This window comes from Triplophysa dalaica, chromosome 4 (assembly GCF_015846415.1).
Source record: "Triplophysa dalaica isolate WHDGS20190420 chromosome 4, ASM1584641v1, whole genome shotgun sequence".
NCBI lineage: Eukaryota > Metazoa > Chordata > Actinopteri > Cypriniformes > Nemacheilidae > Triplophysa > Triplophysa dalaica.
The window spans coordinates 22,314,871-22,332,398 of record NC_079545.1 but is presented as its reverse complement, the minus strand read 5'-3'; the positions used below and the strand labels follow the sequence as shown (position 1 = coordinate 22,332,398).

At 37.4% G+C, this 17,528-nt stretch overlaps 1 protein-coding gene across 4 annotated transcripts in view; it reads left to right on the top strand.

The window, feature by feature from the left end:
* Window positions 1–17,528, top strand: part of rxfp2l (relaxin family peptide receptor 2, like) — a 52,147-nt gene that overhangs the window by 18,921 nt on the left and 15,698 nt on the right. Inside the window, exons 1-7 of one of the 4 annotated variants that reach the window (XM_056746841.1) lie at window positions 11–133; window positions 5,588–5,716; window positions 6,440–6,511; window positions 15,611–15,716; window positions 15,816–15,887; window positions 16,823–16,894; window positions 17,452–17,523. In XM_056746841.1, the coding sequence (XP_056602819.1) occupies window positions 124–133; window positions 5,588–5,716; window positions 6,440–6,511; window positions 15,611–15,716; window positions 15,816–15,887; window positions 16,823–16,894; window positions 17,452–17,523 (533 nt within the window). In that variant the 5' untranslated portion in view covers window positions 11–123. Of the gene's footprint in view, window positions 1–10; window positions 134–1,581; window positions 1,646–5,587; window positions 5,717–6,439; window positions 6,512–15,610; window positions 15,717–15,815; window positions 15,888–16,822; window positions 16,895–17,451; window positions 17,524–17,528 lie in introns of those variants that run through there. The other 3 variants (XM_056746842.1, XM_056746844.1, XM_056746843.1) reach the window with 3 other exon arrangements.

Genomic DNA, 17,528 nt, shown 5'->3' with positions numbered 1-17,528 from the left:
GACGTGACTTAACGGCAGTCTTCGCATATTTTGTCCCCTAGATGGCGTGTGGATGTTAAACGTACTCGAACCGTATGAGGAACATCGGAGAATCGCCTTTCAAAGTGTGGAAAGTCTCCACATATGAGTCATGGTATGAAAACTAATATTTTAAAGTGAGATATCACACTTTTTTAACTCGTTTAGACTCCACTTAATGAACACCATGGTTTTTACAGAAGCCTTACAGAAATAACATGTGATTATTTTGTTCTACTGAGTTAAGACACTTTTTATAATCATTTACAAGTAGGCTTTTTGGTTTGTTTAGCAAACCTATAATTTTATATAAAGCACCCCTAACGTGAGCCAATTTTCCTTGAATACACAAACACACAACTCTTACACAAACACAGCAAAATGGTATTGAGAAGACTCTGTCTCACTGTGTACAATTGAAGATAACAACAGGACGCCTTTAATAATAGACAGAGCACATGGGTTTCCTTACGCAAGCACACATGTGTGTTAGAAATCCTGCTGTGTTGATTTAGCAGTTAGTATGCTGTGATGTCTAAATTTGTGTGATTGATATAGATCTCTCTCTCTCTCTCTCTCTCTCTCTCTCTCTCTCTCTCTCTCTCTCTCTCTCTCTCTTTGCTCGGATCAGGGACAAGCAGCCTTAGAGATACATACTTGCCTCTCAGAACACCTCGCATCATGCTTTCCCCTTTCTCTTCTCTCTCTCCTCTCTCTCTCTCTCTCTCTCTCTCTCTCCTCTCTCTCTCTCTCTCTCTCTCTTCTCTCTCTCTCTCTCTCTCTCTCTCTCTCTCTCCTCTCTCTTTCTCTCTCTCTTTCTCTCTCTCTCTCTCTCTCTCTCTCTTTTGCTCGGATCAGGGACAAGCAGCCTTAGAGATACATACTTGCCTCTCAGAACACCACGCATCATGCTTTCTCCCTCCTTTCTCCTTCTCTCTCTCTCTCTCTCTCTCTCTCTCCTCTCTCTCTCTCTCTCTCTCTCTTTTGCTCGGATCAGGGACAAGCAGCCTTAGAGATACATACTTGCCTCTCAGAACACCTCGCATCATGCTTTCCCCTTTCTCTTCTCTCTCTCTCTCTCTCTCTCTCTCTCTCTCTCTCTCTCTCTCTCTCCTCTCTCTCTCTCCCTCCTCTCTCTCTCTCTCCTCTCTCTCTCTCTTCTCTCTCTCTCTCTCTCTCTCTCTCTTTTGCTCGGATCAGGGACAAGCAGCCTTAGAGATACATACTTGCCTCTCAGAACACCACGCATCATGCTTTCTCCTTTCTCCTTTCTCTCTCTCTCTCTCTCTCTCTCTCTCTCTCTCTCTCTTTCTCTCTTTCTCTCTTTCTCTCTCTCTCTCTCTCTTTTGCTCGGATCAGGGACAAGCAGCCTTAGAGATACATACTTGCCTCTCAGAACACCTCGCATCATGCTTTCTCCTCTCTCTCTCTCTCTCTCTCTCTCTCTCTCTCTCTCTCTCTCTCTCTCTCTCTCTTTCTCTCTTCTCTCTCTCTCTCTCTCTCTCTCTTTTGCTCGGATCAGGGACAAGCAGCCTTAGAGATACATACTTGCCTCTCAGAACACCACGCATCATGCTTTCTCCTCTCCTCCTCTCTTCTCTCTCCTTTTCCCTTGCTTTTCTTTCAGGTAAGGCACTTTTTACCCCCACTTTATCTTTTCTTTGCTTCTCAGAAGATAGTAGTTATTTTCCTTTTCCACTCTCAGGTGTTCATTTACTCGGCTTGCCAACTGTAGTTCTCTTTCATTCTGTCTCTTGTGTGCGTATGTGGTGCAGCTTTACGAACGTGTTAATGAATACCTGTGTAGATGAATGGAAGAATGAATGCATCTATTCAGTGACTACACGGGTATAGTCACTGTTTTTATTGGTTGCACTTTTGACTGAAGCTTTATCAGTTTTGTGAATCATTTGTGCGTGTAATTGAATGAATAAATTTCGTAAACTGGCTGTATACAGCTGCATGTGCATGTTTGAAACAGTTTCAATAATGTTTCAAACGGCATTACGCTGCAGTTATAGAGGCGAGATGTCAGAAGATTGCGGTTTATCTGGCACTTTTTTTTTCAGAAGTGAGTAGGGGATAGTCTGCAGTTATTGGCCACACAGTTTTTGCTACTGTGAAAGTGTGTTTTGTGTGCATTTTTTTCTACGAAGCTTTAATGCTGTTAATGCTGTTATGAGTTACCTGTGATGCTTAGTAGGGGAATCCTCTTTTTAGATCTGTACAGTTAGTGGATCTAAAAGTATCTCCTGAGACTTGGTGCAAAATGTGTGTGTGTAAGAGAGAATGAGGAGGTGTGTGTCTTAAATTATTGAGGAGACGTCAGAAGATTGATGGACAGATATACACATGCTGATACTCGCTCACATACACACGGTACACAATTCCCCAAGGTTTAGAAATACAACATGTTCACCCGTTCAAAGATTCACCTAAAGCAATTTTTTTATTTAAGGCTTTATTAAATGCTCCGAATGTACACTTGTATTGTCAAAGAATTTACAGGAGAAATGAAAACTAAACAATAACAGTAATAGTGCAAATGTATAAAAAAGCCAAAGGAGCCTGTACAATGTATACTTGACAGGTAAAGTGCAAAGAATAGTTATAATTAATGAAAACTAGGGATGCTCGGGACCGATACTAAGCTCATGTACTCGTACTCGTCAAAATGTACCGATACCGAAGATCGATACAGACAAAACTGAAAGAAATTTGTTGTGAAATTTGCTTTGAAAGTTTGTGACAAGCACATAATGATTAATTTTTTCATAATGTGTTTAAGGTAGAGTTATTGCCATTATGAAACTGTTCTATTTTAAATAGGGTCACTCATGTTGTGAAAAGGTACAGGCATCGGTATCGGCAAGTACCAGGAAAAAAAATGTTGGTACTTGTACTCGGCCTATAAAAAATGGTGTCCATTCATCCCTAATAAAAACATCATAAACAAAATAAAAAACAACACAAAGAATATAAGATATATTTTTATACTAATAAAATACAGAAGGATCCTTACCCTCTTTCTCTCACCCTCTTTCGGTCTCTATATGTAGCCGTTAACAATGTGACTTCTGGCATCTTTAATAATAAATAATTTATTATAGTTATAGTGTGTCCAGAATGTTTCATCCATCCCTGTAATGCTTGATAGTATATTGCATCCATCAAACGTGCCCTAACTATAATACTCTCGCTATACATTATTAGGATGAGATTCACCTGTATGTATTCAGCATTATGTTTTTGCAACACATAACAAGTCTGCCAAACTCTGTATTCTTAAGTATGCACGTTATGCATAGTTTTAGAACCACATAATAAGCAGTGGTGTTGTTTTTGAGAATGAGTTTTATGCAGGGGTGTGATGTTCAGTTTTCTTCACAGCAAATGTATAAATGATGGTAATGAATGCTGAAATGTCTACACAATCTACAGTTGGTAATATCTTGTCAACTCCTGTTATCATCTGGACGTCCTTTCCATTAAAGGATTAAGTTAGAAACCTTGTTTGGATAGGTCATAAGCAATTTCATAAAAATGTCTCCGAAAGAGCACAATCATAATTTATGTTTGTTTAATTAGTTAGGCTCCTCAAACTCGCGAGAACATTATTTAATAGATTGGACATCACGGAAGCATCTGACTCAAATGACTGACTTATATAATCACTGAATTATATTGATTATCCTTAAGGATTTCAGAATGCGTGGGACAGGTGTCTATCTGTCTCACTCTCTCTATCTGTCTTTAAAGTTATGATAAATATCATCTGTGCATGTGTGAGACGATATGCACAGAGACGTGTTTGTATTCGTGTGACAGAGAGATTCTTGAGCATCCTAGTGTCAAGGATGAGGTTCTGGAGAGATGAGGTAATCTGGTTGCGAGGGGTTCAGAGGAGACAGACTTGACAGAGGAGACACGTATGTGACTGACCTGCCCAATAATGACCTCCGAGTGTACCAGCAAGACATTATTCAGGTGTGCATCTTATGTGTGAATGGAGAAGATTGGTATAGTGAGAGAACTTTTATTGACCTGTAGGTTTAATAAGGAGCATGTGGAGGTGTGGTACATGATGCCGGCTCAGGGTGTTGTGTATAGACCAACTTGCTTTATTGGAGTGGTTTGTATTCATCCTGTGGGCAGAGTGAGAAGCTGATGGCTAGATGATCATGGAGATGATGAAAAGCAGAATGAAAAATGCTGAACGGAAAGTGATAAATGGCTTGTGTGAATGAGGCAGAAAATGAAGCGATAAGGCCATTGATTTTTAATCTGTGAGGTCATGACATATGATAGTAACAGTGGAATAAAGGAGTGAACAAGCACACACCATATACCCACTTGCAGTACTTTAAATCTTGGTATATAATCGTATGTGGCATATAATAAAATCAATAATAGTATTTATTTTCCCTACTATGGCAGTAAATGGGGGACGAGATCTGCTCAGTTACTGACATTCTTCAAAATATCTTCCTTTGTGTTTAGCGGAACAAATACATTTATACAGGTTTGGAACAATCTGAGGAAGAGTAAATCATCACAGAATTTTCAATTTTGGGTGAACTATCACTTTAAATGCCATCCATGAGAAGAAATAATCCCTGACAAATAAACTGTAATAGAACATCGCTTTGAAACAAAAATAACAATTTCATTGATTAAATTCTTATTAAATAGAAATAAATTAATAACAGAAATAATTACGAATATTTCTCTCATGTCCTAAAACAAAGGGAATTATGTAATTTTTCTCAAGAACTGGCACAGAATGTTAGTAAATAAAGTCTGGATGCCAAAATTTACGTAAAAGGAAAATCTATCTGTCTGAGTATACAATAGGCTTTGGATCAGCCGAATCGAGCATTTTTGCTGGGAGCTTTGCAAAAAAAAGTGTAATTTATTTTTGGCACATTCAGGCTCAAGTTACATTTTATTTTCACCCTGTCAGCCCTGGTAGAAGTGCAATAGTGTCACTGAAATAAATAATTTTGTTATAAGCACCATAGGTGATTAAACATCTGCAGTTTAAATATAAAGATGTGAACTTCACTATAGATAAACGGATAAGGTCAAACATTTGAACACCTTAACTCTAATCAAAGACATTTTGGTTTCATGATCAGGTCACACCTGCATCACAATATGATGTCATCAGTTTGCAACAAGACATGTTATGATGTCACGAGGCTGAGAGGTCACGCGAGTGGTGGCAGGGTTACTACCAACAAAAGTCTTCCATCAGTCTCGTGACCTACCGGCATCGTGAACTCTGACCTCCAGAAGTGCACCATAACAATGACGAAGCAACAGCTGCAAAGAGTATGCACATGCATCAGCTCAAAATCCAGTTTAGGCAGCTGGCATTGCACACGAAATTTATTGGAGTTTTTGCTGGTTTAGTGGCTGAAACAGAACTTCACAAATTGCATTTATTCATGATTGTGTTTGTGCCGCTCTGCATATGAATGCAGGTTGTCATCAATTAAGAAGTCTGAGCACACTTTGGCATTACCTTGCTTCTGTATATGCATGTGTATGTGTTTGTTCTATGTAGATTCTTCAGGGTCCGATAATTGTCCATTGGGTCAATTTCCATGTGGGAATCTATCGATTTGTTTGCCACAACCACAGCACTGCAACGGGCAGCAGGACTGTCCTAATGGAGCAGATGAAGAGAACTGTGGTGAGAATGTGTACTGTATAGCCATGGAAATAAAATTTTCATTTAATCAGTGTTTTTAGATTGTTTTGGCCATTCCAGTCCAGTCTCTGTTGAATTTCAACAAAATCAAACCTGTATGTAAAATGTAAACGACTTTGATAAAAATCAAGGTTATCACATAAAAAATAATATCTGAACTTTTCCTAAATAAATGTACAAATATTACTGTATTGCTTAAACATGGATATGAACTTGTTTTATTTGCAGTATTTGAGGTCTGAAAATGTTGTTTCTGTTATTTTGACCTGTTTCTCCAGTTTTCATTTTTTGAAAATAAATATTGAGAAATAGAGAGAAATATTGTTAGTTGTTCATTTTACCTAGACAATTTTGAAATGGTCTCCTAATTTTCGCCGCAGCTGTACAGAAACATGACTAGGTCAAAGTAATGCACAAATTATTTTTTAATAGAATGTTATATCCCTATGAACAAGCATGTGCATATAGACACTTTAGACACTGTAAATATGTATATTTCACGTTTGGAAATCTAGTACAATACAAATGTACAAAATTATTTCAAAAAGTGGTATGTGGGGACATTTGAGTTGTTTCACCGAATCAAGTTTTACATTACATTTTTGAACAGGTTTGTGGGAGGATTATGTTTAGGTATATATCAATAACCTGGTACAAAAAACAATACTCGAGAACCTTTCACTAATTTGTGTTTTTGTGTTCCAGTGGATAACAGTGGTTGGCCACACCTGTTTGATGCCTTCATGAAAAAAAGAGTCCAGGAGTCAAAAGAGTGCAGTGAGTATTCACATCTACAGTATCTCTCCTTTATTCCCTTCTCATTTTTCTGTCTCTCTCTTCAATTCTGTGTTTTCAATGGCAATGGCAATGGCAATGGCAATTTATTTATATAGCACTATTTACTACAACCAGAGTTGACCAATGTGCTTTACAATACAATAACTAAAAACAACAGTAACACACAAGAGTACATTTTGACATACACCAAAATAATCATAAACACGCTGTGCTTCAACCAGGATAAAACGCCTTATCGAACAGATAGGTTTTTAGTTTAGACTTAAAAATAGCCACAGATGATGCCATTCTAATAGGCAAGGGCAAATCATTCCAGAGTCGTGGCGCAGCTGTAGCAAAAGCGCGATCACCCCTGCACTTCCGCCTCGTCTTGGGAATAAACAAAAGTATCTGGTTAGAGGACCGAAGAGATCTGTTTACATTATGCTCAATCAATAAGTCAGAGATATATGGAGGAGCCATACCATTTAGTGACTTGTAGACAATAAGTAAAATTTTAAAATCTATTCTGAACCGCACAGGCAGCCAATGTAAAGACTGTAGAACCGGAGTAATATGATCCCGTTTATGACTCCTGGTCAAAAGTCTAGCTGCCGCATTTTGAACCAGTTGTAGACGGGATAGAGCTGTTTGACTAATCCCAGTATAAAGTGAGTTACAGTAATCTAGTTTAGAAGTAATAAAAGCATGAATCACTGGCTCAATGGCTCTAGGCATAGGCATTATATATATATATAGGTAGTCACCTAAGGCAGCAGCTTTCTCTGGGGCTGCGGAGACTCCAAATAGTCTCCTTTTGCTAAAATGGCCACCGCTTTATTGCGCCGGCTTTCGCCAATGAATTGCAGCCTATATTGCTTTTACCAAACAGCCCCCTGTGCTTTACTTTGTTGTTCTCTTTCACTTGACTGTTATCTGCTATCACCGCAGAAATAAGATAAGCACACTGTGTCTTTTATTAAAGTATGTTTACTTTGTGTTATTGTTTGTTGTCTAAACATGTGCACCAGCTCCCAAGATATCAAGTTTTTTGAGTGTTAAAAGGATGGATAGGTGTGGGATTTTACCAAACTGCTTTAAATCTATTGAGAGTATGAAAACAACTAGGAAAGGTTTTTGGAATTTTTCCATTTCCTTAGATATTTCTAATTATATTTCATGTTATAATGTAGAAATCTGGTCCTTCTTGAAGTGGAACTTCAAGGACTGAAAGAAACAGATGTTTATTTTCCTCTTTCATCTTGCCAGAAAGAAGGACGCGGGTGGCCAATGTGTTTAGTTTGGTGAATATATTAGACATGGTTCATTGTCTCACTTCTGAAGATCAATTTGTTTTTAAAAACAACAAACAGTTTTAAACTCTGCAACAAATCAATTTGTCAGAGTGCTGATTTTATTAATAACACATCTAAACAAATTGCAAAACTGACCAAACAACTATAACATTTGCTGGATGAAAGGATGAGAGGAAAGGAAAAAGAGAACTGAAACAAAAAATCTCACACAAATATTAGTTTATGATTTTGTTAAATTAAAAAAGCAGCTGAGGGCAAGAAATTAAATATATTTTGTACAGCCAGGCATTATGCTTTTGCAAAATGAAGTGTTATATTGGACAGCCGTTGTAGTCTTAAATGTTTTCATATTTCACATATGATTTGAAATAATGTTAAGGACAGCCCTTATTTTACATATAAATAGAAAACTGCTATAGACGTTATTAAATGAATCAGCTAGTCAGACACTGATAGCGAGTGTGTGAAGGAGACAGATCCCTGATTTTCTTTGCACTGCATTGCCATGTGCTTTCTTCATAAAGATCAGGGTCACATTAGACATCTGAGCTGTATGTTGATGAACAGAGAAATGTTCAGACCTGTGTTGTATTCATCTAAAAAAGAGGGGATTTTTATTTCCTGTGTTCTATAGAAACATGCGGCCGATTTGCACACGCAAATAAACAAGGATGAATTCACTAAACAGATGTGCCAGTGTTATTTCAGTTAAAAACAGAAACTACCCAACTGGAATCTAGTTTAACTGGCCTTTTGCCCTGATTAATGCAATTGTGATTATTTTGTAATTGGAAATTTTGAGTGCGTCTATTTGGGAGCTGTATATAACATATGCTTTTTTTCTTGTGGAAAAACTTTGAGAACCTTTTAAGGAAAATTAATTTATTGCTATTCCTTTTTGATGGAATGAGTCGGTTTAGTCAGCCGCATCCCTTACTCACAATAATAAAAAACAGCTAAAAATCTTTTCTGTGAATTCTTGACAGGAACATGAATGCTCTTACATTTTTTCCCCTCACCATGTTGTCGCCTTGGAATTATAAGGTTCTATCTGACATTTTTGTCAAAACTGTGACATATTCTGTGACCACCTATTTACATCATGTGTTTCTCTTTACCTTATAAACATTTTGGGACTGTTGATTTGGGAGTCGAAAGGAATTCAAAAAAACGTTGAATGTCAAAACCACATAATTCCAAAGTGACATTGAATTGTCCAATGTTGTTAAAATGTTGTAACATGTAATAGCACCCCTTGATTGCCTTTCTTCTTTCATCACTCTTATAATTCACTTTGGATCAAATGTCTGCTCCATTCCTAAATGTAAATGTCTGATTAAAATGGGCATGAATTAAAATCACAATTTAAACCCAAGCTTTTGTTATATAAGAGGGAATCGTATTCACGCGAATAACATGTAAGTGTTAGAACTGAAAACGCCCTTGTAACTGAAATTACATATTGTACTGAAATATTGTGCCATCCCTGGTTGTGGAAGAATACAGTCGCTGCACAACCTTCCTTCGGATTCCGATATTACGAAGGCAGGGTTAAAGTTTATTTTTAAAGACGTTCCAGCTTATGTGCTTTGTTAGAGAACACTTGATGTGCCGTGAGCACTATTCGCACTAGGTTAGTATTACCTGGGGACCTCTAGTCATTTGTATGTATTGCAGAGGTTGTCTGTGATCTTAAGCCAGAGCGAATCGGGATCTCTGTGAATGGCGGGCTCATATATGTTTTGAATTGTTTTGAAATGTTTTGGTATTATTTCCGGTGCTGGGTGATATCCATAAGTTACCAGGAGTCTCCCGTTTATATTTATCATGGAAACTAACATTTGAGACCCGTGATCGCGGTGATCTTTTGTCCGGTTCCGGATCACTGGTCTCAAATGCAGACAGGTACGGTCATATATCATTAAACGCAATACATGTGTAGGCTTTTCAAACTATATGCAAAGCCTTGTCACATCCGGGAAATAAGTCAGTAATTTGAATAAAATCATCCCGTGCGAATGCGTCACATGAAATATTAATGTGGGGAGGTAATTAATAAATTACAGGAGGTCTCCAGATAATATTAATGCCGTGTGAAAACTGTGAATGGTGCAAATGTCTAACCAAACATTACGTCTCTAACAAATTTCACAGAAGGCTCCTACTACGCAAACTGCTGTCCAATCAAAGCAGTGGGCCCATTGAAACAGAGCATTTGCAGAGCTAGTCTCAAAACCTGGGTAGAAAATAGCCTTTGAAATATTTATTTTATTGATCTTATCGAACGTCATAAGTAGACCTCATACAACAGTATAAAACAATAAACAAGTCCAGTTCATCACACCTTTAATATTTCTATGTATTTCCTGATTCATTCATTCATTAATTCATTCACATGCCTTTTAGGCTCATTATATTTAAAAAATTTGTTCTGCACAGATTTGCTATGAATGTTAATGCAGTATCTGATTTTTCATCATTTTTTTGAGAATTAGGCAAAAAATATATATATAAAAAGGAGAATTTAGTGAATTCACCCCTGTCTGTCTACTTCTCATGCAAGAGGTGTAAACTGCACAGCAGGATATGGAAAAGGACCAGCCATAAGGATAAAAAATGTTGTTTTGGTACAGGCAAGGGGATTTGAAAACAATGTGCAAGTTTTGCTTGAGGGCTGCTGTCTTTGAATCTGATTAATCTGTTTTTGAATCTCGTGATCCCACGAGCTCCCTCTTTAGGGTTTGGCGAACAGCCTAAATGAAGTCGCGAGAAAGAGCATGCATACTGATCTGACTATTGTTTTTACTATTTCTCTTCCTAAACCTCAATCTTGTTTTCACTTGACTAACTTAACAGTTCTCATACTACATCTTTAGGCTGTTTCTCGCAAGCACTGAACCCTGTCTGGGCCTGACTTGTCATAAGCAAGAAATTCTGCTGGCAAGAGAGTTTGTGCAATGTTAAAAGTGAAAGTTCATCCTAAAATTTAAATGCTGTCATCATTTACTCATGTAATTTCATACTAGGGCTGGGTGATATATTTCGCGATTCATACTAATTATACATGTCTAAATCAATTCTGAAATTAATTTAATGTATTATGCACAGGTCTTCCGTGAACTACGGCTGTTTGATCAGTAGGAAGTACTGCTCGATCTAAAATCACTACGAGATTATATCGTATATAACGTGTATTTGAAAAAGCAATATTCCCATATTCGGACTTTCTTTCGGATTTGGCCGCAATTTAACCCTAAATCATTGAGAACTGAGAGCATATGAATCGTACAATATATCGCCCAGCCCTATTTTTTATACCATGATAAATTAATTGTTGCGATGAACATAACGAAAAATCTGGGAAGACTGTCAGTAATTTTCAGTTCTGAGAAATCATTTACTACCATAGTGGGAAGAATTAAATGTTAGTCAAAGGTGCCCGAGAACTCTTTGTTTTCCTAAATTCTTCAAAATATCTCATTATATGTTCAACAGAACAAAAAAAAAAAATATTTATTTTCCTACAATGGTAGTGGATGATTTCCCAGACCTGAAAATTGCTAACATTCTTCCAAATGTCGTTCTCTGTGTTCATTGGAACAATGATATTTATACAGGTTTGAAACAACCTGAGGGTGAGTAAATGATGACAGATTTTTCATTTTTGGATGAATTATCCCTTTAATAGACTGACCTAAATAACAGGATCTGCGATTGAGAGAATCGGAATGGGAGGTGTTGACATTAGCAGGGTAGATATTGGGTTTGAGTACTTCATGCATGTGTGTTTGATTCGCAAGAAAAATAGGAAATAGTTTTGAGGGTAAATAAAAGCTATGACGTCTTTCGAGACAAATGCACTTATTATGAAAGCTTGTTTTCTCTCCTCGAGCTTAACCTTGGAATCAAGAATAAAGCAGTACTTGTGACGAAAGCACAAGCACATCATTTCATTTACTAGTACCTGCACTGGAATAAACACATTTAAAAAAACTCATTTTTGAGTCATCTGGCAGAAGTCTAACTACAACTACAGGGTTTCCCCTTTGTTAAACATGTTTTCCCAGAGCCTTTAATGGATAGTGATAGCTTCTACTGCTTTCTAGGGGAGGTCCTGCGTGAGCTGAGAAGGAGCGCCTAGGGATATGATACTGCTCACAACACAGTTGTAAAACTAGTCTGGACTTTAAAGAATTTTCTATGTGGATTAAATACCATATCAGGGGTCCAGTTCTCTGGAGTTGTCTGATTTGTCGCAAATTTTTGCAGTCACCATTCCATGCCGATCCAGGTCAGCTGGTAAAGATAAGGTTTCATTTTCCACTGAGGGCTGATAATGGAGCTCTTTGAATGGAATGCAATCGTGGAATGGAATGAGATGTAAATATGGAGGTCGATCAGATATTTCTTGTGGTGAGGTATCGAATTGCAACCAACGGCTCACTCCACCCCTCTCTCCTCCCCTCACTACAGAGCCTGACACAGGACAAATACACTCGGTAGAGCAGTTTGTCCGTTTAGAGCTACTGTAGAAACAGTATGGCGAATTCCATGTAGCTAGACCCACAGTGAATGTAGATAGAAATAGCTAATAATAACATAACGCTTCATTATGTTAATATAGGCATCAGATCTGCTAATCATTCTGCTAAAAACGGTAGAAAACATCAGAGAAATTCTAATTTTCACACTACAAGAGGGAAGGACTTGATGCATACCAGCAATTAACAGTTCACAGTATTTAATATTCACAGGTGAGATCAAACAGGTAACATCCACAGGTGAGTATAAATAGGTAACATTCACAGGTAGATTTCCACATAGTGAGAACAAACAGGTAACATCCACGGGTAATCATAAATGGGTAACATCCACGGGTAAGTATAAACAGGTAACATCTATGGGTAAGCTTTAACAGGTAACATCCACAGGTCACTATTAAGAGGTCAGTATTAACAGGTAACATCCACAGGTCAGTATGAAGAGGTCAGTATTAACACGTAACATCAACAGGTCAGTATTAGGAGGTCAGTATTAACAGGTAACATCCACAGGTCATTATTAAGAGGTCAGTATTAACACGTAACATCCACAGGTCATTATTAAGAGGTCAGTATTAACACGTAACATCCACAGGTCAGTATTAAGAGGTAAGTATTAACACGTAACATCCACAGGTCAGTATTAAGAGGTAAGTATTAACACGTAACATCCACAGGTCAGTATTAAGAGGTAAGTATTAACAGGTCAGTATTAACCAGTAACATCCATGGAATATAATCCAACAATGTTCTGAAATAGCGAACTGTTCTAGAAAACTAGAACTGACAATGAACATCAAACAGTGGGAGGTATAAATAGAGTCCTGGGGCGATGAACAGCAGGTGAGAGAGTTATCACGAAGGTGTCCGGTGTGAGGGATCATGGGGAGTGTAGTCCGTGGGTTTAAAAGTCAAGGGAATGAGAACGGGATTATCTGGGGAAGAGTGCTGATGAGGGGGGCGTGGCCTGAAGCGGCGCAGCGTTCGTAACACTAATAGTTTCCATTAAAATACCATTGTGAACCAGACGCAAAAAAATCCTTGTTCATGGGCATTATTCCAAAAGGATTTAACGGTGTTCTATTGGTTCCCATCTGCCAGATAACATCCCACCAATACAACACAACAAGTAGACACAATTTTTCCATTAAAACCGATACAGTTCCCCTTGTAACCATTAAATCCAAACAATTTTATTTTGCGCTTTGGGCCGAGTTCTTTGTTATTCAGCAGGTTAGTCCTGGCTGGTCGAGGTGTTTGTAACCTAAGGGTATTTTTTTCATTTTAAGTTCAAGATTTTTCTAGGTTGATTTACATTGTTGTTGGAGAATCAGAGGGAGTTTGTACATGTTGCCACGTGTCTCAGTGGTAAATCGATATCAGCCACAGCAACTAAACTCCATGCTGAGTAAATGGGCCTGCTGTCTCTCTGACCCCATCTAGCAGATAATGATGTCTGGCTGTCACTGGGGCAGACACTCGTGGCCTTCTAGTGTCCAGTGAGCAACTTGTAACACTGAATAACTACGAAGCCTTCAACTGCTTAGATCTGATTTTCACCGATTGATCATTCATTGTGATTCTGATGACGCCTAAATTACTTATAAAATAGAATATGGAGGAAGAACAGTCTATGTGTTTATTAGATGCAAATATTTTTCTTACTCGTGGTTAAACACACAAACATAAACTCTCTGCATTAAGCCCCATAGAAAAATTGCACATTTGCAAAATCATGAACTACAACCTTGTTGAAAAACAGCATATGCTGGATAGGTATGTTTTTGAAGTATGGTTTCTAATATGAGCTGGTTTAAACTGGTCATGTGCTGGTCCTTAGCTGGTTTAAGGTGGTCCTGAGCTAGGTGCCAGCTGCTCGGGACCAATTTAGGACCAGCACATGACCAGCATAAACCAGCTCAAACCAGCTACCTTGATTCAAAACATACCTAACCAGCATATGCTGTTTATTCAACATATTATTGTTGTGTGTTTTGTGCTCCTACTTTTATTCATGGTATCTGAGAGGAATGTTTTAGGCTTTTCATCTGTTACCCCATAACAAGAGAGCATTTTTTCAGGAAAAAGCTGGTGTGACACCCCAGAATTGGCAACTGAAAGTGCACACTATGTTCTTCCTGCTCGAAAATCCAGATTAAAAAATGAAATACTTGCTCTATGTGAATGAAATTTCAGAGTGATGTCTCAGTGGGAATTAAGCTTTATATATAGTCTCAAATTTAAAACCTTTTAACATCAGCCTGGATTGAAAGACAAGGGGGAACTGCCATCAGCCTGTCAAAGAAGCCATCAGGAACCATAAAAAGAGTTCTAGGTCCACCTTGAATTCAGTCCTAAACATATTTCACAAATTTTGCTTTGTTCTGCTAATAACCACATTGTAATGATTGACATCACGGTTTGTGTCCTATGTTGAGGTATTCAAATAGACTAAGTGATTTCCATTTTTGCCTTACTTAAATAAACTACCAAAAAATCACTCAAGATTGTTCCTCCCTGCTGATTTTTATAAGGCATGAAATCAAAATATTTTCTTCTAAAGAAAACTTGCTTTTAACCAGAACAAAACATTAAAGTGGTCATGACTATTATGGGATGAAGAGGGCAACATGAACTTGAGCAACTTGACTTTTTAAACATTAATGTGAATGTGAAAAGATTTGAGGCGATAAAAGGACACGGCAAATCGATGCGTAAAATGGACAACGTATTCTTTAGGGTTATATCAATGTCTCTTTTTCTCTCTCTTTTGTTGTACGCTCACGGCTTTCTTTCTCTGTTGTGTTCTCTAGCTAGCTTCAAATCAACAAAATGGGAATTTATTCAACTAGCAAACAAAAACTTTCAAATGGCCAGTTGCGACGCCCTGTGCTTTTAAAGCAGATTAAACAAAGCATGATGTGCAACATAGATACAACTGGGTAAAAATTAAAATGGATTGACTACCAAAGGATTTTTTATGTCATGTTAGTAGAGCCTATTTTGGGGGACATAAGATAATTTGTTATAATCACATAATTTCCCAAATTTACTTATTTAAAACACACACTGTCAAACTTACACACAAGTATAAGGCTATATTGCCATTCTTATCTAAGCCTATATGATATCGCCTAGCCGCCCACTTTCATTAAAAAAAACGCATAGTACACGCACCTTTTTTTTTAAAGAAGCAATTTCCTGCAGAAATGTTAATGACCTGTTTGTGTGCATGTTTTCAGTGTTAGACGTCTATCCAGAGGTGTGTCATTGTGAGGGTCGGAAGGTGAACTGCAATGGCAAAAATCTCCTTCACGTTCCTGCTGTGTCCTCTAATGTTACAGCACTGTAAGTGTAAAACCACAGAGAACCGTAAAACAACCAGAACAAGAAGTTCATCATTGTATTTGTTGTACAAATGGTATACTAACCATTTATTTTCCACAGTGAGCTCAACAGTAACAGGATCGAATCTCTTTCTCGTGACCTGTTCCTCCGTTACAAGCACTTGGAAAGACTGTGAGTAATTCTTATTCTGTCCTGTATGATAATAAGTATGGGCACAGCTATGCAATTAATTTGTACTTTTCTCTAAAATACCTAGCTGTGTGTGTGTGTGCATGCATGGACATAATTTAACCTTTTCTTCTGACCCCACAATTTCTTCCAGCATTTCTATCTGCTAACAAAAAATCATAATGTGCCTCCCCGTCATCCTCTAACTGTTCTTTATTTACTGTTAAGTGCAGTGGTGGTTTTAAAGACCGGCTTTCAGGATGACATTTTACCTGTCTTTCAGAGTTTAACAATAACTAGACAAGTGTCTCAATACTTCATGTCTATCAATTAAAATTACAGACACTGCTTTGAAAACGTCTTATCAGTTTCATCAGATGGTAATTTAACACTTTCATGCATGAATTATGAAATTGAATTGGGTAAATTAAATAAATAATAAAAGAATGTATGTCAAGCTTTAAATGTTTCTGTTCCCAGAGCAACTCTGAAGAACAGTTTTGTTCTTTTGACCATTCTTTCCTGTTCTTCAATTGTAAATGAAAGCCCGAGAGACTTTAAATTTGACGTCTTGTGATATTTTAAAGATGTTTATGTACTTTAAATACAATATAGCCTACTTATGTGATGTATATTTATGTGATGAGCTTCTAAAAATAACAGCGACATGGACTCATACATCTAGATTACTGTTTTTATACATTGTGTACTTAGAATTTATGTAATGGACATTGTACCGTCAAATGTTTCGTTTGCAACATTAACTGAGTGATTTTCATATTCTATTAGTTATTACATACACCGGTCAATTTAACTGTAATTTATAATATTTGACTGCAGAATGCTGCATTTGATCAATCAAAATATATAATATAATGTAACATACTGTACTCATCCAGAACTACACATTGACTCAAACTCTCTCTTTCTCTCTGCAGACATTTGGAGAGTAATAGTATAGAAATGATCTCCAAGAGGGCGTTTTCCGGATTGTTCTCTTTGCGTAAACTGTGAGTCAAACTATAATGTGTGAGTTCATTAACTGTGTATATTATGTGCAGATTCATATAAATCATTCATTGTTTACAACTTGCTACTAATCTTTTCTGAGCTGTGCTTCAAATGAGCATGTGGGACTGTCCCTGTGTGAAATTATGAGCATCCCATGTGATTCATCACATCAGTCATCATCTTCATTTATCCATAGAATTATGATGGCACAACGGGGCTGGGATCACGATTCATTCTTATGATGATTGAAGAATGAATTTGAATGCTTGTGTCATGTTTGCATGTATGCTCCGTCGGGAACCTGTTAGTGTGTATGGAACATGACACAGTTACATAGTTACATGACACAGTGACACTGTTAGTGTGTGTGTTTAATATGTCTGCTTCAGTACATACACAACTGTTGAACTTGAGCTGATCTACATTGTGCTTAAACTTATGAGAGCGAGCAAGTAAGATATGCAATCATACAACTTTAAACCATATCTTCATTGATGTGACCTTCTCATTTTCTCTATTCATGTATCTGTATTCTTTATCTGTCCCATTTCTGCAGTTTTTTGACTCAGAATAGGATTTTATCTCTGAAAGCAGGGATATTTAGTGATCTCTGCAGTTTGGAGTGGCTGTAAG